The sequence below is a fragment of the Triplophysa dalaica genome, chromosome 15 (assembly GCF_015846415.1).
Source record: "Triplophysa dalaica isolate WHDGS20190420 chromosome 15, ASM1584641v1, whole genome shotgun sequence".
Taxonomy (NCBI): Eukaryota; Metazoa; Chordata; class Actinopteri; order Cypriniformes; family Nemacheilidae; genus Triplophysa; species Triplophysa dalaica.
The window spans coordinates 14,748,023-14,773,616 of NC_079556.1; the positions used below are offsets into that span (position 1 = coordinate 14,748,023).

Consider the following 25,594-nt stretch of genomic DNA (forward strand, 5'->3'; position numbering starts at 1 on the left):
TATTTTAAGCCCAGGCAAAGAACAGCCAAAGCAAACAAATGCTCATCACCTAATTTCTTGCAGACACTAAAACGATCCAATCAGGTTTTAGTTGGCGCATCAGCAAAGGCACAAATATTACTGATCGTAAGGTCAGAAAAGCCGAATACATATACCTTTTTACTAGGGATGCACCGAAAAGAAAATTTGTGGCCGAAACCGAAAACCGAAAAGAGGAAACCAAGGCCGAAAACCGAAACACCGAAAGAAATTAGGCCAATTATTAGTACCCTTGCATTTATGGCTATGACTACTAACTTTACTAAAATCAAGGCATTGCAATTGCATAAATATTAAAGTTTCAAAGAATAAATAAATTACAAATTATGCAAATATTTATTTTGCACATTGCAACAATGCACAGTATAAAATAAAATTCAACGAAGATGTTTAACTTGACCCAACTCATGTGTATATTAAATAATAATGTACAGGTCTACTGGGCCTGCTCAAAAAGTTGTTCAATTCAATTCAAGTTTATTTATATAGCGCTTTTCACAATGTGTATTGTTTCAAAGCAACTTTACAGGGGCAAACAGGAAAAACAGAAAAGTTAAAACACAGCACAGTGCATGTTATTTATACAACGAGTAAGTTCATTCTAATAAATAACATCTAATTTCTAAATAAATAAATGAATGAATGCAGTCTCCCGGTGAGCAGGCCAACACTGCCCTGCTGTGGCGAGGAACCCAAACTCCAATGATTGATTAATGGAGAAAAAAACCTCGGGAGAAACCAGGCTCAACCGGGAGGGCCAGATCCCCTCTGACGTGTCATAGCTGCACTCAGACTGGTGACATGTGATTTTAGTTTAGCATTTAATACCAAATATTGTAACTTCAGCATTAATAAGACAAATAGTCCGTCTTTGCTCTTGGTTGGGGATGTAGTGGTCTGAGCTGGGATGGTCCGATGGTCATATTTCTCTTGGCAGCTGGTGGAATTGCCTTAGATGGAGCTGGGATGGTCAGTCAGTCTGCAGCTGTATCTGGTGTAATCTCAAATTGGGGATGGGCATCTGTCGGTCGTCTGGACATGGTGGAACTTCTTCCTACCTCGGGATGGGCATGGGGATGGGCATCTGTCGGTCGTCTGGACATGGTGGAACTTCTTCCTACCTCGGGATGGGCATCCCGAGGCAGAGGCGGAAAGAGAATAAAGAGAATAATTAGCGTAGCTGCTGTTCATTAACTATGCATTAAGTGAAAGCTTGGCTGAAAAGATGTGTCTTTAATCTAGATTTAAATTGGGAGAGTGTGTCTGACCCTCGAATAGTATCAGGAAGGCTATTCCAGAGTTTAGGTGCTACGTATGAGAAAGCTCGTCCACCTTTGGTGGATTTTGTTATTCTAGGTATTGTCAAAAGTCCTAAGTTTTGAGATCTCAGCGAGCGTGATGGGTTGTAACGTGATAAAAGCTCGGTTAAGTAAGTAGGTGCTAAACCGTTCAGGGCTTTGTAAGTAATTAAAATAATTTTAAAATCGATCATGAAAACTGGGGTTATGTGATCGTATTTTCTTGACCTAGTAAGAACTCTGGCAGCTGCATTCTGAACTAACTGTAGTTTGTTTATCGATGATACAGGACAACCACTAAGTAGAGCATTACAATAATCAAGCCGTGAGGTCACAAATGCATGAATAAGCTTTTCTGCGTCTGCAACACATAAACTATTTCGTAATTTGGCAACATTTCTAAGGTGGAAGATGGCTGTTTTTGTGATATTTGAGATGTGATTTTTAAATGACAGGTTGCCGTCTAATATAACGCCTAGGTCTTTAACTGTATTTGTTGGAGTAACAGTGCAGCTTTCAATTTGCAGGCTGTAATCGGAGATATTCGGTTTACTTAATTTTGGTGCTATAAGTAATATTTCTGTTTTGCTAGAGTTTAAAAGGAGGAAATTACTAGTCATCCAATGTTTTATGTCCTCGATGCACTCTGCCAGTTTGGATAGCTTAAAGGAATCATCTGGTCTTGATGAGATATATAGCGGAGTATCATCTGCATAACAGTGGAAGCTAATTCCATGTTTTCTAATAATGTTGCCGAGGGGCAGCATGTATATGGAGAAAAGCAAGGGTCCTAAAACCGATCCCTGAGGTAATCCATAATTGACTTGCGTAAGATTTGACGATTTCCCATTTAAATGGACGTATTGATATCGGTCTGTTAAGTAAGATCTGAACCATTGCAGTGCCTGTCCCTGAATACCGATATAATGGTGTAAACGATCTAGTAGTATTTTATGGTCTACAGTATCGAAAGCAGCACTAAGGTCAAGCAGGACTAAGAGTGAGATGTTTCCTTTATCTGAAGCAATAAGAAGGTCATTTGTAATTCTAACGAGCGCAGTTTCAGTGCTGTGATGCGGTCTAAAGCCAGACTGAAACTTTTCGTGCATGTCATTATTTTGTAGGAAGGTACACAGTTGAGTTGACACTACTTTTTCTAGTATTTTAGACAAGTACGGGAGATTTGAAATCGGTCTATAGCTTCCAAGTTCATTTGGGTCTAAATTTGGTTTTTTGATAAGAGGCTTAATTACAGCCAGTTTAAAGGGTCCTGGGACATGTCCTAGATTAATGGACGAGTTGATTATGTTACAAATGGGCTCAATTACAGCAGGTAGTAACTCTTTTAATAAAGTAGTCGGAATGGGGTCTAATAAGCATGTCGTCGGTTTGGATGTTGCAATAATTTTAATTAAATCTTCCTGATTTATAGGAGAAAAACACTCTAGCTTTTCTTTTTGGGTGACGGTTGAAACTAATTCTTCCGACAAACTTGGAGGTTTGGTTTTAGCTATGTTGTCTCGTATTATTTCGATTTTCTCGGTAAAAAATTTCATGAATTCATTGCTACCAAGGTGCGGCGGAATACCCAGGTCAGGTGGAGTCTGTTTGTTTGTTAATTTAGCAATTGTACTAAATAAAAACCTTGGATTGTTTTTGTTATTTTCTATGAGGTTACGGAAGTGCTCAGCTTTTGCTGCTTTTAGTGCCTTTTTGTAACATCTTGCACTCTCTTTCCATGCAATTTTAAAGACCTCTAATTGGGTTTGTTTCCATTTTCGCTCCAGTTTACGCGTTTCTCTTTTTAGGGCGCGAGTGGTGTTATCATACCATGGTGCTATGTTCTTTTCATTTATCCTTTTTGACTTCATAGGTGCGACCGCTTCTAATGTATTAGAGAAAATAGTGCCCATGTTGCTGGTCATGTCATCGAGCAATTTTATATTCGTTGGAAAGGTTATTAGAGAAGTCAGATCTGGCAAGTTCTTTACGAAACTATCTTTAGTAGTTGAGGTGATTGTTCTACCTTGTCGATAACGAGATATACAACTGATTTCTGCAGTGCGCAGTGTACATATTATAAGATGGTGATCGGAAACATTGTCGCTTTGAGGTATAATATCGATATTGGTTAGATCGGCTCCGTGAGATATAATCAAGTCTAGGGTATGATTAAGGCGATGAGTAGGTCTATTGATGTATTGTGTTACACCACAAGAGTCTAGTAGTTCTTTAAACGCCACAGCTAATGGATCGTTAGCACTGTCTACGTGGATATTAAAATCTCCAACAATCAGTACTTTATCGACGTTTACCAATAGATCTGATAAGAAGTCTGCGAACTCTATCAGAAAATTAGTGTAGGGCCCAGGGGGTCTATACACAGTAACCAATGTAAGAGAGACCAATGATTTTTTACTTTTGTTTGGAACTGTTATGTTCAACGCAAGCATTTCAAATGATTTAAATGTATGCATTGTTCTCCGAGTAACGGTAAGAAAGTCTCTAAAGATTGTTGCGACACAATTAAATGTTCTCTCATGAAAACAAAGTGCATTTAGGTCAAGTGCATTTTACATTTTTCTCTGTAGGACTACTACAAGAAACTGCATTCAGAACAAGTGCAACTGCTTAAAGATACAACAATATTTCCTCTGTAGGCCTTCACCATAATAGTGTATCCAAACAAAGACTCCCACAGCCCATATGTTAACTGTAGAACTTTAACAACAACAAATGCACCAAGAATTGCAGATGTCTAAAGTTGATAATAAGTAGCGTAAGAATAGAATATCCAACTTATTCTGTCGTCTGAAGCGCTATGATGTTCAGGAAGGGAATTTGGAGAAAAACGTGTTTAAAGTTAAGCTATGAAAATAAAAGCCCAACAGTCCATTGTCACAAGTAAAAAACACTTTACAGTGGTAAGAGACTTACTCTTATAACAATTTAGTAAAAAAAACATTTCCTAGTGTTGAAGTCTATAAAAATACTGTACAAAACCGTTGGAATAAAACGAAAGTAAGGAAAATGGTGCAGCGCACATTTAAAGAACAAGAGCTCTGCCATTTTCACAACACGAGGAAACATTACCGACAACAACTAATAAGCAGTGAAGCAAGTTTTAAGTTGTTTATCATGTGCATAGTGTCTGGACTTTTGATCATCTCTCGTATATTTTGCGATCGCGGTCCGGCTCGCGTGAGCAGTGGAGCGGGCATAACTCCTGGTGCTGTAGATGCGGAGCTCTGTCATCTCACGAAAACATTGTATAAAACAACTTTGCATGCCATAGTTTACACAGGACTGGCGGGAAATGTGCATTAATACTTATTCATTCTTCATGTTATGTGGTTTACTTTGATAGTTGAACTGTCTTTCCCGCGTCCCAGCGCGACACCCGACGGGTTTTCCCAAATCGCATCACATGTCTAGTCAGTCAAATGACAACGACACGCAGATCGCTTTGCGAGCATATCCCGCTGAAGGGAAACGGGTGTTTACAAATTGCCCTCATTGTAATCTGCCAGAATGACGGGCGGCCATCAGATTTTTCCGTCACTGGTAAAAAAAATCTGTCAATGACAAAGAATTTTTGGGATTACGCGACCTCTGGTTCACACACGTAAAGGAATATTGTTCGCACTCTAGAGAGGGTGCATGCAATTTAGGAGACGCTTTAGTGCTGCGATTAAAGGATTAACGTCCGCTACAGATGCATCAAAGGAGCGGTATCTGTTTGTCTCATCACAACATTTCGGCCGTATTGTTTAGGTGATAAAAGTCTTTCGGCCGAAAATGCACTTTTGGTCCATTTTCGGCCGAAAATTTTCGTTGGCCGAATATTCTGTGCATCCCTACTTTTTACCAACATTAGATATTGGATTTGACTGTTTGAATAATACATTTAGTCTTTTAACTGTTGGCTATTACATATGCACTACACAAAGTTTTTGGACCGCCTGCCTGGGCCATTATAAGTTTTAGACTATAGTCGACTACAAGATTACAAAACTTTCTTTTTAATGATTGTCAAATTAATCGCTCATCCCTAATTTATTTGGACACGTATACCAAGCTAGTGATTGTGTTGTTTTATTTGGCTGCTTTTGTTTTGGATGTTTAATTCCTACTTTCAATTTAATTTTAAACGTCAAGTTTAAGCTAGTGAACCTGTTTTTTTTTGTTGCAATTGTTCCACTGATGGTGGTTTAATAAATAAGTTGCTAAACTTGAGAACAATTTGTTTGTTATTTTGATTTACAGGGTTAGGAAATTATTGTAAAAGTTGAGCCTGAAGCCTTGCACAATTGCTTACAGTTTAAGAAATTCAGCAATTTTACCTTAGTATCGGATCTGACTTTTTTTCTTTAATTCTGTTATAGGACTGTAAGAGTTCAAAAAAAATTTTAATCAAATTTAGTTCAATAAATTTAAAAAAAAATGTATTACACTGAAATCATGCAACTTATTATTTAACATCAATTAATTAAAAGATTTAAAAACGAATGTTTCATTATTTGTTTATTTAAATTGTTGAATTAAAAAAACAGGACTAGCTTTTTTTAAGTATGTCGCAATTTAAGAACAAGTTCTCTGTATCGGCCATTACTGAATCTCAGATATTGGAATCGGTATCGGAAGCAAAAATGGTGGATTGGTGCATCCCTTGTATGCGTGAAAAAATTCCCTCCCATAGAAAAATGCTCGGGTTAAAATTGTGTTTTTAATTCATGGCACTTTTAACAGAATTCGCTTTTAAAGGACCACAGAGAACGGCTGGAATCCGACTACAGCCCTCTATCTCATGGGTACATGATGTCACTATTCCGAGTGTTTTTAATAACCTCCGCCCACAGGATTACACCAAAAAGGGGCTGGGTCTTCCTTAAAGAAGAGGAAGAGCCGCAGGAGTGTTTAGCTATCAGAGTTTGTAAACATTTGACTGAGCGTCCCTAAGTACTTTCACTTTCATCACAGCTGGTTCATAAGAATTCCGCTACACACATTCTAAGATAACCAACGATCATATAACAACTTCCATGACTTTAACATCGCCTGCTAAAACTGTTCTGTGTAATACAATGATGTTGTGTGTGTGTGTGCGCATACCTCTAAAACACTTTTATGGAAAGTCCTTTGAAGTCGTGTTTACAAATGTCTTCTAGTCAATCTGCTTACACATGCACTAACATACCGTTACCGATCGATCTGCATGTTAAACTGATTAAGTGAAGTTGACACCTTTGATACTGTTTATTGCTAAAAGCCAAAGTTTATGAATACACATGCACTGAGAGGGGGACCGACCAATCACGACAGCCTGAGAAGGAAGCTCTGAAATGGTATGGGTGGGACATCACACACACGCTCACTGCAAGGAACCAATCAAGACAGACCTGGTCAGATTTACCAATCAGAGCGTTTCAAAGGAGGGACTTTATATATACTTGAAGAAATCCAGGCGTTTTGTGAGAAGAGGGACAGCGGTGAACAATAGACTTGAAATATGTGAAATATAAAGCATTTTTTTATATAAGAATCATGAACATCCATTTTTAAACACCCACAAAACAAAATCAAGGCCTCAAAAAAAGCAAAAGACTGCCCCTTTTAAGGAACAGTGTGTCATTATTTTGGAGAATCTATTTACAGAAATGCTATATGATATACGTAACTATGTAATGACCTTACATAGTATAGCGTTTTGTTTTTATTACCTTAGAATGAGCTGTTTCGCATGTCATAAATATGTTATATCGTTCGGCAAGAGGTGAAAACATGTCGACATCTTAGTTCGATGTGAGCCACCATAGTACTTTGAAAGTGAGGGAGGGGGGGAGCCGTTGGTTGCAATTCACAACCTCACTGCTAGATGTCACTAAATTTCATACGCTGGACCTTTAAAGCTAAATTAAATATGTAAAGAATTTGCATGATTTTTGGGAAACTTTAAACAAACGTGGAGTGTTTTGATATGCTCTCCATTAAGTCTCAATACCATGTGTTTGTAGCCTGTGGAGAAAGAGAAGAAACAGGATTTGGGAAAGTTTGTAGAGCTTCCTGGAGCCGAGATGGGCAAAGTTGTGGTGAGGTTTCCTCCAGAGGCTAGTGGGTAAGTAACCCTAAGATCCCCACATTGTTTTCATCTTTGGCAGTAAAGATATGAGTTTCTAAGGTAAAGCCCCACCTCCATAGATACCTGCACATCGGCCACGCCAAGGCAGCTCTGCTCAACCAGCACTACCAGATCAGCTTCAAGGGCAAGCTTATCATGCGTTTTGATGACACCAACCCTGAGAAGGAGAAGGAGGACTTTGAGAAGGTATGACATAACACCCTTTCCTCATTTTGAGATATAAATAAATAAATCTGATTGCTAGATTTATATAATATTAGTGCCATGATATGGCTACCAATTATTCAGTGTAAACTTAACTTAATTTCTTCATGCAGGTGATCCTTGAGGACGTTGCCATGTTACAGATCAAACCAGACCAGTTCACCTACACCAGCGACCACTTTCCCGCCATCCAGCGGCTGGCAGAGAAACTTCTGCAAGAAGGCAAAGCCTACATAGATGACACGCCCCCAGACATCATGAAGCAAGAAAGAGAGCAAAGGGTTGAGTCTCATAACCGCAGTAACTGTGAGGGCACATTACTGGCTGTTACTTCCACAGTTTATTCCATACTGCAGAAAATATGAGATTGAATGTGATCTTGGTCTTGCTGCAGCTGTGAAGAAAAACAAGCAGATGTGGGATGAGATGAAGAAAGGCTCAGAGTATGGCCAAACCTGCTGCATGAGAGCAAAGATCGACATGAACTCCAACAACGGCTGTATGCGTGACCCAACACTGTACCGCTGTAAAAATGCTCCTCATCCTCGCACTGGCAGCACTTACAAGTAAGCAATTAAATGCTATGATCTCTCTACTTTAAAGGCCTACAGGTGGCTGAATGTTACCTGATATGAACGTTTTTTTTAATATATTTTCACCCTCGTGTTATTCAAAACCTGTATTTGACTGTGAAATACAAAAGAAGATTGTTTGAGAAACAGTTGTGTGGTTGTGTGCCTATACAATGGAAGTCAATAGGGTCCAGTGTTGTTTGGTTACCAACATTTCTTCAAATATCTTCTTTTGTGTTCTGCAATACCGATTAGGGGTTGGCGATATGAGCTTAAATTCATATCATTGTATTTTTCACTGTCCAGTCGACATCGATATTACGATATGATAAAAATATGGAATCCCATTTTAGTAAACCTTAGTTCAATTATAGTCAAAATATGTATTTTAACCTCATATAACAAAGAAAGTCAGAGATGGGACATAGACCTTTAAAGACTTTTATTTAAACACAATGAACCATGGGATAAAGAAAATGAAAATATTTTGCTACATGGAAGATAAGGTAACTTTTACCTTACCTTTTAATTGTGCAATTGGTCGATGTCGGAGATTTTGAACCCAAACCAGTTCCATACGACAGAGGAGCCCCCCTTTTTTTACCAATTCCTCCTCGTACTGTTCAACAATCTCACTTTCTGTGCATTCGCTCATCTTTTTCACTCATACTCACATTCTATCTCATGAATTCGCAAACGCAAGCTGCAGTTTTTTTTGCACGCTTGATTGTTGCTGTGGCGTGTTTGAGTAACGTTCGGCGGGTTGTGCTATAACTTAGACTGTTCCGGCGCTCTCTCTTTGATTACTAATGCCTGTGTAGCGAGGAGTTGGTGATAGAGGACAAAAGATTAAACGTTCAACTTCGACATATCTTCATTAGCAGTGTTAACAGATGACAAATTGAACAAAACGTTATAAATGCAAAATTAGAGTTCATGAATATACAACGGTATGCATGATACAGTTCATATCATGGCGCAAAATAATACCGGTAGTCACGTACATACCAGTATATCGCCCAGCCCTAATACCGATACAGATTTGCAATGACATGAGAGTGAATAGTTGATGGAAATATTTTGTGAACTATCCCTTTAAGTTGTTTTTTAAATTACCCATGTATTTCTGTGATCCAAAAATGCTTTTTAAGATATGTCTGTCTAATTGTTTTCTTCTCTTAGAGTGTACCCCACATATGACTTTGCTTGCCCCATCGTGGACAGCGTCGAGGATGTGACTCATGCTCTGCGTACAACTGAGTATCACGACAGAGACGAGCAGTACTACTGGGTGATAGATGCTCTGGGTGTGCGTAAACCATACATCTGGGAGTATGCCAGACTCAATCTCAACAACACTGTGCTCTCCAAGAGGAAACTCACCTGGTTTGTCAATGAGGGCTATGTGGATGGCTGGTGAGTTAATGAGTTTATTAATAATAATAAGATGGCACTATTAGAAATAGTAATGCACTCTGTTCATTTTTGTGTCCGTTCTTTCCTACAGGGATGACCCACGTTTCCCCACAGTCAGAGGTGTGTTACGAAGAGGAATGACTGTTGAGGGACTTAAACAGTTCATTGCTGCGCAGGTATGTGTATCATCAACACAGTCAAAATGGGACAAAAGATTATGTCCATTTGCATTTCTTACAGTTGTGTTCCAGGGCTCTAGAGTGCGACTAATTTGGTCGCACATGCGACCTTATTTTTCAATGGTGCGACTTAAAATTATCAGAGGTCGCACCGGTGCGATCAGCCATTCGAGGGGAAAAAAGTATCCGCAACTCTGAAAGTCTTCCTGTGATTCAATAACAGACACACATTAGTCCCATATCGTGGTCTAAACCAATCATTGATAGTGAGGGGCGGACCCCCCTCTGATTGGCTGTGGTCCAGATATTCCTGCACGTGAGTGTACCAGAGGTCTCGTTAACAGAAAATTCTCTGTCATTGACGGATTTTTCACCCGTGACGGAAAAATCTGATGGCCGTCCGTTCTTTTTGTCGGATTACAATGAGGGCAATTTGTAAATCCCCATTTCCCTTCAGCGTGATATGCTCGAAAAGCAACCTGCCTGTTTTCACCTGTTATTGTTACTGACTTGACATATGCGTCGGATATCGCGCTGGGACGCGGGAAAGACAGTTCACCTATCCAAGTAAACCACATAACATGAAGAATGAAGGAGTATTAATGCACATTTCCCGCCAGTCCTGTGTAAACTATGTCACGAAAAGTTTTTTATACAATGTTTTCGTGAGTTGACAGAGCTCACAGTCTGCAGCACCAGGAGTTATCACCGCTCCTCACGCGAGCCGGACCGCGATCGCAAAACATACAGGAGATGATCAAAAGTCTAGATAAACACACGATAAACAACATAAAACTTGCTTCACTGCTTATTATTTGTTGTCCGTAATGTTTGCTAATTTCTTGTGTAGTGATAATGGCAGAGCTCTCGTTCTTTAAATGTGCGCTGCACCATTTTCATTACTTTCGTTTTATTCAAACGGTTTTGTACAGTATTTTTATAGACTTCAACACTAGGATTTTTTAAAATAAATTGTTAATAGAGTAAGTCTCTCACCACTGGAAAGTGACTTTTTCTTGTGATACGGGACTGTTGTGCTTTTAATTTCATCATTGACCTTTAAACACGATTTACTCCAAATTCCGTTCCTAAAAATCACAGCGCTTCAGTCGACATCAGCCATAACTTTTGTTAAATACACAAGATATGAGCAAAATAAAAAGTGATTTGGAAAGGGCTTGAATATGGTATCAAAAACTGTAACGGCTTTATTGGGCATTCGGTTGTATCACAATACAACAAGTTCCGGGACGCCAGTACATCGTGATGACGTCACGAACATACAAATTAGCACCTAACACCACCTTGAACCATAGTGATGGGTAATGACAGATTATGACGGAGTTTTTACGAGCATGTCAGTCAAAATGACGGACAAAAAAAAACACTAGCGCAACCTCTGGTATACGTTTGAAAATGCGTGTGCTGCAGTGAGACAGAGAAGTGAGGAGACTAATGCTGTTAGTTAAACAGAGTGAATGTAGAAGGGGATGATGAGAGAAGATGAAAAGAACAATTCACAACTTTTTGGTAAATTATGTTAATTTAAGGCCTGATCCGTCCAAAAATCATAAGCAATGCTCCGACACAGAGCCTTCAAGCATTGGTCCATTTATCTTTAGATCTTTTAAGTTAAAATTTCACTTCACTGAAGCACTTTAAGCACCAACACTTTTTCAGTAAATTACCTTTCTTGTAAATTTGTGCTTCAAATAAAGAACTTAATGTTGAACAGTGCTCCCCCGTGACCCGAGGTAGTTCGGATAAGCGGCAGATAATGGATGGATGGATGTTGAACAGTTTGTAAGATAAACATTTACAAGTAAATTTTGCCCATATGGACATTAAACAAAAGTGAACTGGTCAAAGCAGGTAAATGTTAAATGCGATGCGGTCTAAAATTTGCACCCAAAAAAAAAAAAAAATGGTGCACCCAAGAAAAAAAGTTAGGCGCACCAGTGCAACCAGTGCAAAAAGTTAGTCTAGAGCCCTGTGTTCAAAATTATTCAACCCCGATTGCTGTAAATGGTTTTAGGGAATTTAGTGTACATTTGTAATTGTATTCAGAATGAAATCCTACAAGGACTTCTTAAAGAACCATATGCAACTAAAATGACATCAATTAGTTTTGTAATACAGTAGTAAATGTTTCTTTTGTGAATTCTTCATTGACATAATTATTCAACCCCTTAAAGACTAACAATCTGAAGAACAGAGGTTCAATGAAGTGTTTTCAATCAGGTATTGAAAACACCTGTGGATATCAGGGAGCAGCAATAAAGCCTAATAAGCACCAATTAGGCAGCTTTAAAATGACTGTGATACTCAGCTCCTTCTAGACATTTACTGGTGTGGTTACAAACATGGTGAGGTCAAGAGAATGGTCCAGGAAGACAAGAGAACAGGTGATTACTCTTCACAGGAAGGGCAATGGCTATAAGAAGATTGCAAAGACGTTAAACATACCAAGAGACACCATAGGAAGCATCATTCGCAAATTCAAGGCAAAGGGCACTGTTGAAACGGTACCTGGTCTTGGCAGAAAGAAGATGCTGACTTCGACTGCTGTGCGCTACCTGAAGCGTAGAGTGGAGAAAAGTCCCCGTGTGACTGCTGAGGAACTGAGAAAAGATTTGTCAGATGTGGGTACTGAAGTTTCTGCTCAGACAATATGGCGCACCCTGCTTAATGAAGGCCTCCATGCCAGAACTCCCAGGCGCACCCCTTGCTGTCCCCAAAGAATAAGAAGAGTCGACTGCAGTATGCCAAAAGTCATGTGGACAAACCACAGAAGTTTTGGGATAGTGTTCTGTGGACTGATGAAACAAAATTAGAACTGTTCGGGCCCATGGATCAACGCTATGATTGGAGGAGGAAGAACAAGGCCTATGAAGAAAAGAACACCTTGCCTACTGTGAAGCATGGCGGGGGGTCAATCATGCTTTGGGGCTGTTTTGCTTCTGCAGGTACTGGGAAGCTTCAGCGTGTGCAAGGTACCATGAATTCTCTTCAGTACCAGGAGATATTGGATGACAATGTGACGCAGTCCGTCACAAACCTGAAGCTTGGAAGACGTTGGACCTTTCAACAGGACAATGATCCCAAGCATACCTCCAAGTCCACTAGAGCATGGTTGCAGATTAAAGGCTGGAACATTTTGAAGTGGCCATCACCGTCACCAGACTTAGATCCGATTGAGAACCTCTGGTGGGACTTAAAGAAAGTACTAAGATTGAATGTCACTTGGGGGTTGAATAAAACTGATAATGATGTGAGCTCAGAAAAGACATTTGTGGTTATTTCATTATAGATGTTTTGTTATATTTGTCTGACCTACACGTGCCTCTTTGATTTAATTGTAAGCAGGATGACTGAATGATCATAATCAATGTCAAACCGACCAAAACAATCAATTTCAGTGGAGGTTGAATAATTTTGAACACAACTGTACACTTCCAGTGTATTTTTTGTGGACATAACACGCACAGCTTCAGCCAATGTCATGTTTATCTTGACTACCTATAGAGTGGTATTGCGTCTCCGAAGAGTCCTTAGTTTTATCACATTTATATAAGACCTCTACAGCTGTACCGGATCTTTCAAAAAACAGACAAGTTCCTAGTGGAGTGCAGTGGACGGAGATAAAGAGTCTGGAGCATACATCATCACATTATCCTGCTTGTCAACAAAACGCAGACATTTGACAAAGTTTTTCTTACTGTTTATGACTGCGGTCCCAGTCATCTTTCAGTCTCAAATGATCTTAAAATCCAGGGTTGAAGTAACTGTTGTTTATAAAACCTTTCCTGTAGCTCAGTGGTTAGCGTATGGCGTTAGCAGCGCCAAGGTCATGGGTTCGATCCCAGGCATTGCACACACAAAGAAACAAATGTATAGTATAATGGAATGTAAGTAGCTTTGGATAAAAGTATCTGCCAAATGCATAAATGTAAATGTAGAACAAGACAAAAAAAATACTGGTTGAAAATCGATTATAATATGTGATGATTCTATTAGATGTTATATAAATTGTAATGCATGTTTTGAACAGCAGGAGCCTCTCCGTATACTGCAAACTTGGAAAATGCTGATATTTACTAAATGTAAAAAATCAAGAAAAGCACAGACAAACTCTTTTATAATAAAGAGACATTCGTATTATTCATTTTTATTTCATTTGGAATTTCTCTTAAATTTGCAGTTTGGTTTTGTTATTGGCATCAACCTATTTATTTTTTCAACAAATAAATGTTTAGCATTGGAGAAATGATAGAACGGCAGTTGTTCTTTTCTTATTTTTCTCAACTCATTTTATAAATATAAATCGTATCGTAAGATTGTGAACTAAGTGAATCGTTACATACCTAATACAGACATCTTTCAAGGATCCCGTCCCTAATGACATCATACAGGATCATACTCAAAAAAAAACTTTGTACGTCCAACTCGTTTTTTAAACCTTCGGCCACATTTAACCTAAGTCTCGTTCACTGTCTATTACAGGGAGGTTCAAGATCCGTGGTCAACATGGAGTGGGACAAGATCTGGTCATTTAACAAGAAGGTAAATATTGCGACCACATCTAAGATCCACCGTGCCTGCACCTGGTTCTTGTGATCACATTTATTCCCCAGTAATGATACCCTAAATGAATCAGATGCCTAATATCTTTTCACATTATCAGCAACATTCTTTTGAACAAAGACTAAAGTGAATCTAAAAGTATCAATACACTAATCTCTCGAGCCCCAACAGCAAAGCCCCACCATTCATATACTAACTCACCTCTGCATCTGTCGTTGGTTGTGTCAGATGTTGTAGTGTTTTAATCATTCCTGTGTTTTCATGCCTATTTATTCACATTCTGGTTTATGTTGTACTTCTATGTTCAATATTCAATATGAAAGGCATCTTTCAAAATAAGCTGTAAACGTGTTTGTATTTCAGTGTCTGTCTTTTGTCATCTGCACTTCATTTTCTGTATCAGGCATCTCTTGAGCTCTACATCACGGCTCACTAGCTGCAAGCTTTGTCAGCCATCTTATTAACGTTTTTGTGCTGTTTATTCTTTCTTTGACACCATCATCTCTTGGCACTGTCTTTTGACTAAGATGAAAAATGTTGTTGCTTTCATGGCCAGGAAATTGAAAAATCGAAAAACGATAATTCTGGCCATATAGTAGTTTTTTTAATTTTATGGCAGCTGTAATGGGCTTGTTCTTAATTTTATATAGGTCAGGTATTTGTGACCTTCCATGACTAATGGTAATATGCACGCCTAAAACACTTCCTGTTCTGTCCATCTCTGAGCTGTGTCTCCCCTGTTCTGCATTAAAATGCAACTCACTTTTCTGTTTACAAGCTGCCAGTTAGCTGTAAAAAGGTATTCCTTCTCCTCCTCTTTCTTGCCGTTTCTTTTCCTCACGTCTCTCCTGCATTATCTCTTTACCTCTCACATATTATTCGCTAATCTCTATCTTAAACATGGAAAGTTGCTTGAAAGAGTTGTATAAAGTTACGTTAAGATAAATTATTTCATTATTTTCTCATTCAGAGAGTTTTTTTCTTTTGTGCTGCACGACATCTTTGTCCACTTTTGTTTTATGAAAAAAAACAAGCTGAATACACCACAGTTTAAAACTTTCAAGCTCTAAAATAAATACAATCATCATAAAAGCAATAAAATATGAAAAAAGGTGCATTTCAACTGAATTCTTTATGTACTGTTGAGACCTAATTCGAATTTGTCCAATAATATTTGTATATTCTGTATTTTGATCTTTATTTTGTATTTTAATTTAAATTGTTGTATTTGCTTGTATTGTAATGCGCTTTGAGAAAGTAGCTTTTATATTATTTTTGTATATTATTATTAATAAATTAATCGCAATCCACTTTTGTTAGATACAATAGCATAAATAATTTAATAAAATTAATGCATACAATAAATTTATCAAGTCATAAAGGGTTTGGTGCAACACAACTGTAATTGATTTATTTATTTATTATTTAACCCTTTGAGAAATCTTGGCTTGATATCTATTTATTTATGTTTCTGAGAGGAGACTCCCCTGTTTCGATCTGTGTTTGTGCTATAAATCACCTCCTCCACCGTCATACAGCTTCTGGCAGATTTCATAGAAAATAAAATGCTTTGAACGAATTGTGGTGTTTTGTTCTATTTCCATGTATTCCGGTATAAACACTTTTGAATACAACCTACCAAATAAAAAACTACACATTGTGGGCAGTATCATTGTTATAGAGCATTTCTATGACTTGCAAGTGTGTTCAGTTAACAGTGTTTGACTTCCCCCGCTCTTCATTTCTTACTTCTCTTACTCTCCTCTTTTTTCTCCATCCTGTCACATTCTTGTCTCCATAATGTTTTATCTGTCTACGTTGCTCTTTTGATCCATGCAAAACAATGTGTGAGCAGTAAAGCCGAAAGAATTTGGTCTTGCTTAACTCTGTCAGTAACTGCCAATTGTGATCTGAGTACCTGTCATTGAATGTCTCTTCTCTCTTTTTGTCGCTTTGTAGGTCATTGACCCAGTAGCCCCCAGGTACACTGCGCTTGTGAGCTCACAGGTCATTCCCGTCTTCGTTTCCGAAGCCAAGGAGGAGATGAAAGAGGTTGCCAAACATCCCAAGGTAATAAATGCTGCATACGTAAAGTTGGTTTATTTGACCTTGACAGGAGTATCAGTTGATAAATTTACTGGAAGTCCAAAATTATCTTCTGTTTGAATGAATTTGCTTTTATTTGATGTTTTGTAGTTTTGTCTACTCGGGCTTGGTAAACCTTGTCAAATAAAAACGATTTTCATTCTTGTCTACTGTGGGAATTTTCAGAATCCGGATGTTGGAATGAAGCAGGTGTGGTACGGGCCGAAGGTCTTAATCGAGGGTGCTGATGCCGAAACGTTTACAGAGGGAGAGATGGTCACCTTCATCAACTGGGGAAACCTAATCATCACCAAAATCAACAGGTAAAGCTAAAGTCACAACATAGATTTGTGTATGAAAGGGATTGAGATTTAAACCGTTGAAACGAATATGGTGGATCATTGAGTTAGCAAATTGAAGAACCAGATTAACAAATTTATTAACTCTTTCCCCGGCAGCCTTTTTAAAAAAAATTGCCAGCCTACGCCAGCGTTTTTTTTTTTACATATTCACCAGACTTTAATGGCTCACAGTACATTTTCTGTAAAGATTATATGGACAAACAATATGTCCAATGAACGAACAAAGTTTCTGCTTTTAAACAAAATAACTTGTATTCTTCCATCTTCATTTGTTCTTTTTTTATCACTCCTTAGATGTGGGTAGGTTTCTTCAAAAATGCATCACTTCGATTAAACAGCTGAGATAATTAACGTTTTTTGACAAAGAATCCGCCCAGATTACACTCCGAACAATCATTAAAAACCGATAAGAAACATACGTTCTAGGTTCTGGGATTCTGTTTTTTTTCCAATGGTGTTTTTAAATCGCCAACTGCTGTAAAACAGTACAATCACTGATTGCTGTAATAACTCGTCTTTGGCGGAGAACTGTTTTTTTTTAAATGACGTGATAACTCGTCAATGGTGGTGAAAGAGTTAATAAAATCCTCTCTCATAAACAGGAGAGTTTTAAGAATTAAACTTTAGTCTTTTCCACACAGAGTTAGATGGGCTCACAATAGCTTTTTATTTGGAGCAAACAAGCAGCCATCAATGTAATCACTTTTCTTCAGTTAACCTTCTTTTTTGGCTTCCTTTTTACAGGGACAGTATTGGAGTGATAACCTCTCTGGATGCCTGTCTGAATTTGGAGAACACCGATTTTAAAAAGACAACCAAGATTACCTGGATAGCCGAGACTGCCCGTGCCCCGCTTGTGCCCACTGTATGTGTGAACTACCAGCACCTTATTACCAAACCAGTGCTTGGCAAAGATGATGATTTCAAAAGTTTCATCAACAAGAACAGCAAGGTATGTCATGCTTGAGATTGTTTGATACGGGATGCATATATAAATGTGGGGCTTTAAGATTGGGTTGAGAATCACTGAGGTAGGTAAATGGCGATATGAAACAAAGTTCTTCTTGCCCTATATCAAATTATTATTTTGTTTCCAGATAGAGGAGAAGATGCTGGGAGATCCTTGCCTGAAGGATTTGAATAAAGGTGAAATTATACAGCTGCAGAGGCGGGGCTTCTTTATCTGTGATCAACCCTATGAGCCAATCAGGTTAAACCTATAATCTATTCTAACAAAATCATCTTTTACGTGTACTTTAAATCTTGATGCCAGAAACACACAGAGTACAGACAGAAATGCTTGGCCATAATGTGCTATTTGTGCTAAAACAACATGACTGTAGCTGGCAAAAAAAACAATAAAATAAAAAAATGTATATTTTTGAATGCAATGATGCATGAAATTTGCATTGAGAAGCTAGAAACTTATCTATTTGCATACTTGCATAGAGAATGTATCGGCAAATATTAACGTTGGCGATTTGTGTGTGTAATTTTCTTTTCTCATTGTTTTAATAATTAATATTTTTTATGTCTCATTAATTGTTTTTGCGCTTGTTCAGCCCTAACAGCTGCAAAGAGAGTCCCTGTGTCCTGCTCTACATCCCAGATGGACACACAAAAGAGATGCCCACAGCTGGTTCCAAGGACAAGAGCAAAAGCCAGGCAGCTGCCAAACCCGTGAGTACGCAATACTGTACATATTCCATCCACCATATTCAACGCCTCTTTGTTTTATACATAAGGGAAAAAACACTATTTATACAGTTTTTCTCTCTGTTCTCTTCAGAAGGCTGAATCTGTGGCTCCCAGTAAAGACAAACAAGCTCCCACCTCCAGTCCACCATCTGCCATAGCAGGAGATGCTTCTGCCCTGTTTTGCAGCATTAGGGCTCAGGGAGACGTGGTGAGGCAATTCAAGACGGATAAAGCCCCTAAAGAGCAAGTGGACTCTGCTGTGAAGCAGCTCTTGGCCCTCAAAACTGAGTTCAAACAGCTGACTGGACAGGAGTACAAACCTGGCATAGCCCCACCCACTTCTGCTTCAGCACCGAAGAGCTCTGCCCACACTCCAGCAGCAGGAAGTCCAAGCCCTGCTATGTCTTGTCCTTTCACTCGTGTCGCCGAACAAGGGGAGGTCGTTCGGAAACTGAAAGCATCAAAAGCACCAAAGGTCTGTATTAAAAATATCATAGAAAATGTAAAAAGTATAAAAGAAAAATGATTGATAGAATAAAACATTAATATTAAACATTATAGATGGAAACGCACGCATGGCCCAAAGTAAACTTATGGTCTATGTTTGGTTATAATATAACATATTTGATTTATATTCATATTTTATTTAGGGCTGCAACTACTGATTATTTTGGCGATTGATTAGTTGGACGATTATTTTTTCCGATTAATCGGATCTCATCTAAATTGCATTAGATCTTTTGACTATAACTAAATCAGAGATGGGAAAACTATACACAACTGAACGCATTAGCCCAAAATGTTGTGAATGTTTCCCTAATTAACACACCAAGGCTGATGAGTTGTTTCAGGTCTGTCCTTTTAGACGCACGTGACACTCCGAGACATGGGAAGGAGGGGACAGTTGATCAAGGAAATCTTTTTTTTTTTGTGGCATGAAAAGTGAGATTTAACATTCAAATGTAGTGAAGTACAGTAAAAAATATCCAGAAAAAAATATACTTAAGTATAGTACAAATACTCAAAAAGTTTACTTGAGTACAGTACAAGTAAAGATACTACGTTACCTCCCGCGTCTGAACTTAATAAACCCCCAAATTAGGGTATTTAGCCACAAAATTTGGGTTTTACTAATATGTTATCTTTAATTTAGTCATTTAAAACACCTCTCCCCTTTCAACTTTAAAGGTCTCATCAATTGTGCTTGTTTATTGTTTTATACTGTTATATGAGGTCTGTATAAATAGTGTTTTTTCCCTTATGTATAAAACTAAGAGGCATAGAATATGGTGGATGTAAAATGGAATTGTGTACTCACGGGTTTGGCAGCTACCTGGATTTTGCTTTTGTCCTTGGAACCAGCTGTGGGCATCTCTTTTTTGTGTGTCCATCTGGGATGTAGAGCAGAACACAGGGACTCTCTTTACAGCTGTTAGGGCTGAACAATCTCAAAATCAATTAATGAGACAAAAAAATAAATAAATTATTAAAACAATGAGAGAAAAAAATTACACGCACAAATCACCAACGTTAATATTTGCCTGATACATTCTCTACGCAAGTATGTAAATAGATATGTTTCTAGCTTCTCAATGCCGTGTGTTTCTGCCATCAAGATTTAACGTTCCCGTTAAAGCTGTATAATGTCACCGTTCTTCAAATCCTTCAGGCAAGGATCTCCCAGCATCTTCTCCTCTATCTGGAAACAAAATAATAGTTTGATATAGGGCAAGAAGAACTTTCTGTATCATATCGCCATTTACCAACCTCAGTGATTCTCAACCCCATCCTAAAGCCCCGCATTTATATATGCATCCCGTATCAGACAATCTCAAGCATGACATACCTCGCTGTTCTTGTTGATGAAACTTTTGAAATCATCATCTTTGCCAAGCACTGGTTTGGTTATAAGGTGCTGGTAGTTCACACATACAGTGGGCACAAGCGGGGCACGGGCAGTCTCGGCTATCCAGGTAATCTTGGTTGTCTTTTTAAAATCGGTGTTCTCCAAATTCAGACAGGCATCCAGAGAGGTTATCACTCCAATACTGTCCCTGTAAAAAGGAAGCCAAAAAAGAAGGTTAACTGAAGAAAAGTGATTACATTGATGGCTGCTTGTTTGCTCCAAATGAAAAGCTATTGTGAGCCCATCTAACGCTGTGTGGAACTGACTAAAGTTTAATTCTTATAACTCTCCGGTTTATGAGAGAAGATTTTATTAATAAATTTGTTAATCTGGTTCTTCAATTTGCTGACTCAATGATCCACCATATTCGTGTCACGGAATGGATGTGAGTGAGGAAGAACCCAAATGCAGGACAGAGAGTTAACAGACTTTATTTACTCAAACTCAAGAAAACAAAACCCACGAGGGGGTAAAAAATAAAAGGGACAAAATAATCTAAACGAAGAGGATTGAAACAATCCCACACATAATTGCTGGGAATAAATAATGCAATAGGCACAGGTACGAAGAGGCTAGAACAATCCCACATGAAGAGACTGGGAATAAATAATCCAATACGTACAGGTATGACACGACATGAACCAGAATAAACAATGAACCGACACAGGACTAGGAAAACACTGGGTTTAAGAAGGGGAACACTAACACGGGATAATGACACAGGGAGAGCAACGGGCAGGTGACAAGATTAAACATTAAAGGGAGACAGGAAAGGGAGATGAAACGGTAATGGGAGACTAACGAAGAAACAAGGGGGCGGAGCTACACGGAAGACACGCGCTGAATGTGAAAACCAACGGCACGTGTCTCCAAACAAGACATAACAGACACACACCAGACATGGTACTGTTACATCCTGTCCACAAGGTATGAAACTCAGAACATGAAGGCCAGGACCATGACAATTCGCTTCAACGGTTTAAATGTTGATCCATTTCATACACAAAACTATGTTGTGACTTCAGCTTTACCTGTTGAACTTTACCTGTTGAATTTATGACGTTAACGTGGAAAAAAAGAGGGGCTAGAAAAGCTGTCCTTTATATTTTTCTATGGAGGCGGTGTTCAAACTATCGATTTTGTCATAGCTAGGTGCATTCCAGAACCTGCTGTTTGCTGGGCCTGGTGTCAATAACAGATGTTATCTCAGAAACAAGGGCATTTTCATTTCTAACACTTACATGATGTTCATGTGAATACGATTCCCTCTTATGTCACAAAAGCTTGGGTTAAAGTTGTGATTTTAATTCATCACTCCTTTAAAACTGCGCAGCTTGAAGAGATGCATGCAAAACAGGTCTTACTTAAAAACTGCGTGCAGAGACGCATGCACGGAGAGACACGTCTGATTTTAAAACTGGGCAACATGTGGCGCACGGAGAGATACATGCATGAAGAGACATGTCTTTAAAACTGCGCACCTCGTGCTGCACGGAGAGACACGTCTGACTTAAAAACAGCACAGCTCAGGTTGTATCGAATGCCAACAGGATCACAATTTACGTGCTTTTGATTTCCGAATTATATTAAATTCTTATGGCTGCCAGGCATTAAATAAGCGCCACCTGGTGCTTAATTAACGTCATACGCAGCCATGCAATTAAATAACGCTGCATGCCAATCCACATCAAGTTATCGTCACTCAAAATGCAAACTTGTTGGCTAATATACAAAGCCCCTCCCTCCTCTTCTGAGGTTGCACGCTCTACACTCCAGTACAATTTCCAAGAGCACTGTTCAGTGAGTTAACTGGGAGTCTGGCATCCAATGAAAAGGTCTATACTGACCGTAGTGTCATCTCAAATCCATTTCCAGCTTTACTTTGTGGAAAACAAAAAATGGAAAGCAATAAGAGAAAAACCCGCCTTAAAGAAAAACATATAACTAATGCAGCATGTTCCATGAAGCAATGTGTAAAAAGATGTATATGTTAAATTAAGTCAAGTCATGATTAAAGGCAGTTCACCCCAAAAAAAAATTCTGTCATCATTTACCATTGTCCAACTTCTGTTGTATGTAGAAAAATTTGTTTTTTTATTTATATTACAGCATTTAATGCGTTGTTAATATATAAAGAAAGTCCGGATAAGAGCATGTATAAATCTGCATGTGGTCCGAGCGGGACGCAACATGAGACTGCGAGCCAACAGAGCTAACCTGTAGACTAACAGGAACGAACTGCATTGTAAGTCGTATACGGAATGGGATACTGAAAATTCTGTCGTCATTTACCCACCCTCTTGACTTTTCAAACCTGTAAGACTGTATAATGTATGAACTGTATAAACACAAACAAAGATATTTTAAAGGAAGACAGAAAACCATTCTTCCCCATCAAGTTTTTCTTCATGCAATAGTCAATGGACCAGTGGTAAATGATGACCGAATTTTCGTTTTGGGGGTGAACAACCTTGAATCATGGCTTGACTTAATTTTACATATTACAAATTTTACACATTGCTTCCTGAAACATACTGCATTAGTTTTTCTTTCACTTTTTTTCATTTTTTGTTTTCCACAAAGTTAAGATAGATATGGTTTTGAGATGACACTACGGTCAGGACAGACGGTTTCATCGGACGCGCGCGCACGCCAGACGTCACAGGCCATCAAATCGATAATGAAAATTGTTATTATGGATTGTTATCAATTTTATCGACTAGTTCTTGTAGCCTTAATTTGATTGTATTAAATTAACTACTCAACATTTATTTATTCTTTGCTGAGGTCTACCCGGAAGTAAAGTTTGATCCAGCAGTAGTTGTGTTATGTCTATAACATTAATAAAGAATTCTACGTAATAGACTGTAATACAATTCATTATTTACTCATTTCATTCGACTAAAAATGAAGCGTATATCAATCTTTTTTTACCTATTTACTTTATTTGTATTTGTTAAACGGTAAAATATTATTGACCATGTTCACATCACCTTCTTACAGGAGCAAATAGATGCAGCAGTGAAACAACTCTTGGCTCTTAAAGCTGAGTTCAAACAGCTTACTGGTCAAGACTACAAAGCAGATATGGCTCCACCCACAAAATCCTCACACCCCGCCTCTTTATCTGACTCTTCCCCTGCTTCCTTATACAGTCGTGTTTCAGACCAAGGAGAGGTCGTCAGAAAGCTGAAAACCAATAAAGTACCAAAGGTTAGTCAATTGCTGCAACTGCGTCTGTGATATTGATTTGTTGTTAATTTTTTTTTCGTTCAAGCAGTAACATAATAAATTTTCTTCAGGACCAGATTGATGCAGCAGTAAATCAGCTTTTGGCCATTAAGGCAGAATATAAGCAAGTGACTGGCCAGGACTACAAGCCCGGAGCTCCTCCAGCTGGTGCTTCTCCTTCAGCTCCAGCCCAGCCCGCCAGCACCTCTTCTACTGAATCAAGCTCCTCTGACGGCTCGCCTATGGCCATTTATGAACGTGCAACTCAACAAGGAGATCTTGTGAGGAAACTGAAAACAGACAAGGCACCCAAGGTTTGTATTTGTTTTCATTTTATTCCTTGTTTTGTTGTTTCTCACATTATTATTAGAGGTTTTTTAGCCATCTTTCACTTTTTACAGGATCAGAAAGATGCAGCTGTGCAGCAACTGCTGATTTTGAAAGCCAAGTACAGGCAGCAAACTGGACAAGACTACAAACCAGGTGTGCCTCCTTCAACAGGCCCTGCCCCTGCTCAATCCAGCCCCGCCCAACATTCCACCAGCTCCTCCCAACCTCAGTCCAGCTCCTCCCCTCAGGCCCAAGCGCTGTTTGCAGATATAGCTCAGCAGGGGGAGCAAGTGAGACAACTCAAAGCAGAGAAAGCCCTTAAGGTTCGTGTTGTGTATTCAGCTGCACCTTTTCAACAGTATGTGATTGACATGAGCAATAAATTAATACCCTTTTTACATTGTAATTAATTTCTTCAGGAGCAAGTTGATAAAGCAGTGAAGACTCTTCTTGAGCTGAAGGGTCAGTATAAAGCACTCACTGGAGAAGAGTACAAGCCTGTGACCACACCAGGAGGAAACACGGGGGGAGAAGACAAAAGCCGTAAGGAGAGAGAGAATAAATCTGAGAAACAGGGAGGAGGAGGTGGAGGTCGCAAGCAGCAGAAGGGCGGAGAGAAACCAGGTCAGGATGCTGGAGCTGGTGGAGCAGGAGATGGCCAGGGGCCGAAGAAACAAACACGGTGAGACTCATTAAAGGATATTAAAACTCATATTGACACTTAAATATTTGTAACATACTTGATCGGACCATTAAGAAATTTTTGCTGTTGTTGTGGTACTGTCACAGCTGGTCCTGTCCTCCGAGATGAAACCTCAAACACTGCAGTTCTGTCTGAATGACTTATTTAGACTAAAACTGTGTTTTTGACTGTTTAATTATGTCACTGATGGCTTTAAAGATTGAGTTACATATTGAAAATGTTGCTTTTCTGTGAAAGCAAGAATAAAAAATTATCTTTGTTTCCAATATAGGTTGGGACTTGAAGCAAAAAAAGAGGAAAACCTGGCTGATTGGTATTCTCAGGTACGCTTTGTGCCATCAGTTTCAAACTTTAACTTCACATAGTTATCATGTCACCTATGTGTTGAGTTAATCTTTTGCTTTACTCTTGTGTTCAGGTGATCACCAAGGCTGAGATGATTGAGTACTATGACGTCAGTGGCTGTTACGTGTTGAGACCCTGGTCTTATTCCATCTGGGACGCAATCAAAGAATTCTTTGACCGTGAGATTAAGAAACTGGGTGTGGAGAACTGCTACTTCCCCATGTTTGTTTCTCAGGCTGCTCTGGAGAAAGAGAAAACCCACATTGCAGATTTTGCTCCAGAGGTGAGGAGATTGAAGGGATGAGGGAGGGGTAAAGGGCTGGTTATACTCGACGCAGTCGTTGGTTCGCCTGGGGGCGAGCGCCAAATATGACGTCATCGCGGTGTTCGCGGAGTTCGCTTTGGGTGAGCGCGAGCTCATTACGCGTGGCTGCGTCCACAACATTTTTTGTGACTCGAGCGAACAGTTCGCGCGGCGCCGCAGTCAACATGAAAGCTTTGAA

The 25,594-nt window shown here is 39.0% G+C and overlaps 1 protein-coding gene across 3 annotated transcripts in view; it reads left to right on the forward strand.

Moving 5' to 3' along the window:
• Positions 1 to 25,594, forward strand: part of eprs1 (glutamyl-prolyl-tRNA synthetase 1) — a 41,003-nt gene that overhangs the window by 8,495 nt on the left and 6,914 nt on the right. For 2 of the 3 annotated variants that reach the window (XM_056767114.1, XM_056767116.1), the window contains 19 exons: positions 7,352 to 7,452; positions 7,536 to 7,662; positions 7,794 to 7,986; positions 8,075 to 8,246; positions 9,435 to 9,668; positions 9,760 to 9,844; positions 14,351 to 14,410; positions 16,391 to 16,501; positions 16,703 to 16,839; positions 17,623 to 17,830; positions 17,976 to 18,088; positions 18,441 to 18,558; positions 18,668 to 19,051; positions 23,486 to 23,695; positions 23,785 to 24,027; positions 24,115 to 24,366; positions 24,463 to 24,725; positions 25,018 to 25,069; positions 25,165 to 25,374. In XM_056767114.1, the coding sequence (XP_056623092.1) occupies positions 7,352 to 7,452; positions 7,536 to 7,662; positions 7,794 to 7,986; positions 8,075 to 8,246; positions 9,435 to 9,668; positions 9,760 to 9,844; positions 14,351 to 14,410; positions 16,391 to 16,501; positions 16,703 to 16,839; positions 17,623 to 17,830; positions 17,976 to 18,088; positions 18,441 to 18,558; positions 18,668 to 19,051; positions 23,486 to 23,695; positions 23,785 to 24,027; positions 24,115 to 24,366; positions 24,463 to 24,725; positions 25,018 to 25,069; positions 25,165 to 25,374 (3,273 nt within the window). The remainder of the gene's footprint in view (positions 1 to 7,351; positions 7,453 to 7,535; positions 7,663 to 7,793; positions 7,987 to 8,074; positions 8,247 to 9,434; positions 9,669 to 9,759; positions 9,845 to 14,350; positions 14,411 to 16,390; positions 16,502 to 16,702; positions 16,840 to 17,622; positions 17,831 to 17,975; positions 18,089 to 18,440; positions 18,559 to 18,667; positions 19,052 to 23,485; positions 23,696 to 23,784; positions 24,028 to 24,114; positions 24,367 to 24,462; positions 24,726 to 25,017; positions 25,070 to 25,164; positions 25,375 to 25,594) is intronic. The other variant, XM_056767115.1, reaches the window with a different exon arrangement.